Here is a 2,907-nt window from a genome sequence, read left to right on the forward strand (position 1 = left end):
ATTAAAGAATATCCTATTTAGAAAAATGTTCATAATCCAATCTATTATTACGGGGACTCATGAATAATATAATATAAAAGATATATAGGATGGTGTCAGGAAGTAAATGGGTAAATCTAATTACCAAGCAGCCACCAAACCCCTCCCTCCAATGATTGGAAAGCTTTCCATTCGGTTAACCTTTGAAACATAAATCACAACACAAACATCTCCATCTATCTTTCAATCCATATATATCTCTCCCTTTGTTCACACACGCACATGCTAAGAGGAACCAAAGCAGATCCATCACTCACAACACCAATTCATTTTCTTCTTTCAAATTTCAGTACGTAGAGCAAGTGTTGCTTGTTCCATTCCATTTCAACAACAAATCAAGAGAGCCCATTAAGGCTCTGGGATATGTTCTATTCTCCATTCGTGCTTTTGATTTTCGGCGGCGAAAAGGTTCAAGAAATCCAGTGGGAGAAGGAGCGATAATTCCCACAAACCATACACATAATTTGATATTCCTACCTTTTCAGATCCTTCCATTATCTATCTCTTAGGAGCTTCCAATTTCAATTCAACCGCTTCTGATTTTTCCCACACGGTAAATTAAACTCTAGCATTTACAATAATGTTCTCCATCATATATATCATCGTAACTTTTCGAAATATTCTTCACCTTTTGAACTAATTGCACATATAATAATCATATTAATCAAATTCCTTATATTCTAGTAATATGTTCTTAAATTAAATTGTGTTAGCCAGATGTTTTGTCACTTATTCTCAATAGAAATTATTCGATATTAGAAAAAATATTCACTAGTTAATTGTTTTGTATATTTTTTTTACTGGAATTAGTTTTGTTTGAATTAAGTTTTGTGCGTATTGTTAACAGAGAATAATCGATTATGTAAGAATCGAAACGATAAAAAAACCACATCCGTTAAACTTTCTTCTTAATTTGTGCATGCTAATTCATAATCGTTGATTTTCCATGTTAATTGCTTGTATCAAAAACAGCAATGAGAAACGTGGAAATGGCGACGAAAGTTATGAAGGAAACAAAATCTATGTCGGCGGCGGAGGCGGCGGCGACGGAGGTGGACACGGCGGTGTCGTCGGTGAAATGCTGCTGCTGCGGGTTGGTGGAGGAGTGCACGCACGCGTACATTGCGCGCGTGAGGGAAAGATACGAGGGTCGTTGGGTTTGCGGGTTGTGTGCTGAGGCGGTGAAGGAAGAGAGGGAGAGAGAGAAGATTGTGATTTCAATGGATGAAGCGCTTAAACGACACATAAAGTTCTATCAACAGTTTAAGTCTTCTAATCCTCCCAACAACACCAACGATGATTTCATCCTCGTTATGAAGCAGATCTTGTTTCGTACTTTGGATTCTCCTAGGAAGGAAAGGTTCACTTGTCGACCACTTGGTAGATCTAATAGCTGCTTCTCCACCATGCAAGGAACTCCTACACAGGCTGATACTGAGTGATCCATTGGGTATTAATTATTTCAGTGCAAACAAATTTGAGATGCGTCAATTAATAATTGATAATAATATTATCAACTTTCTTACATGTGTTGAAGGATGGATAATAAAAATTAATAAATTATATGTTTATTAAAAATGGATTACTTAATGTTATTTGTGTATTAAATTATGTAAGGTATCGCATTAAATTTTAATTTTAATAAAAATTTACTATTTATAAATTTTTTTTATGTGGTCTTGAACATATACTAAAAAAATATAATTTTAATAATAATAATAATATATATTTATATTCCTTAAAATTTAATAAAATTTCACTATATTTTTATATTACTTTAATATTTTTAATTTATATAATTATATAAGAAATTAGAGAATGCCTATGTTATCAATAAAGATATATAAATTACGTTATTATGTAAATTAGAAAAGATTTATAAGAGTCAAAAGAAAAAAGAATATTAAGTAAAATTTAATTAAACATTAAGGTGTATGAGTGTAATCTTTGTCAATAATAAACAATGTATAATCATATATAATCTTTGTTTGTTTCAATGTGTTTGATCGGGTAGGGATTGTTGGTTTTGATGATTATACATGGTTTAGGTTAAGTCGTCAAGCTTTTGGTTGTTTTTGTTTGACATTTGGGATTGAGTGGATGATTGTTGACACGAGTCTTCCTTGACTTCAATTCTAAATGTCACTTTTGGTTACCTCCTCTTAAGAAATTTTAGTTTCTTTATTTGATTGTACCAAATTCAGTTTATGAAAATTTTTAATCCTGTTTTGGCACAATGTTTAGTTTTGTAGTAAAATAAATTGCTCTGTCTTATTTATTTTCTTAATCGTTTGAAATCACTCAATCTAATCATTCATCGTTGAAGCAGTATTTTTGCATGCGACGATTGTTAATTGGATATTTGTGCTTCCTACTTCACTATAATAAGTTTCATATATATACACAACTGATTGCATTATAAATTTTGGAATGCTGAGTGACCTAAATAGAATGCTTAGGATAGTATACTGAGGTTGTTCTTGTTTATGGAAGAACCAAAAGATAAGGTTTTACCAATGTCAGCCAAACTTGCCTTAAGCTACTGTATTATTAATCAATAAACTCTGGAGTACAAAAGATATTGCATAGGACCCTTATGTCAAAAGGACAAGCAAAAAATAGTCACTTTTTTCTTCGTGATTCATGTTTAAGAATAAATTTCAATGGAGGGTCCATGTATACTTGGTTGTTTCCTAAGCAAATCTTTGGGAGGAGAAAGGTGCGATATCTAAAATGAAAGCTTCAACCTTATAAGCCACACAATTACTATGTTTGAGGAGGCATGGGACAATGATATATCTAGTGAGGAAAAAAAAATCTGAAGAGAGGGTCCAATGCTTGTTGTGATGGTTTGATCTCATGGAAAAA

The 2,907-nt window shown here is 32.3% G+C and overlaps 1 protein-coding gene across 1 annotated transcript; it reads left to right on the forward strand.

Moving 5' to 3' along the window:
• Positions 1-239: 239 nt before the first annotated feature.
• Positions 240-1,565, forward strand: LOC113847822. Its single transcript, XM_027477115.1, has 2 exons — positions 240-592; positions 1,012-1,565. Exon 2 carries the CDS (start codon positions 1,014-1,016, stop codon positions 1,479-1,481), a length of 468 nt encoding a protein of 155 aa, XP_027332916.1. The 5' UTR covers positions 240-592; positions 1,012-1,013; the 3' UTR covers positions 1,482-1,565.
• Positions 1,566-2,907: the final 1,342 nt, after the last annotated feature.

The sequence above is a fragment of the Abrus precatorius genome, unplaced genomic scaffold (assembly GCF_003935025.1).
Source record: "Abrus precatorius isolate BTA unplaced genomic scaffold, Abrus_2018 Scaffold8, whole genome shotgun sequence".
NCBI classification, from domain to species: Eukaryota; Viridiplantae; Streptophyta; class Magnoliopsida; order Fabales; family Fabaceae; genus Abrus; species Abrus precatorius.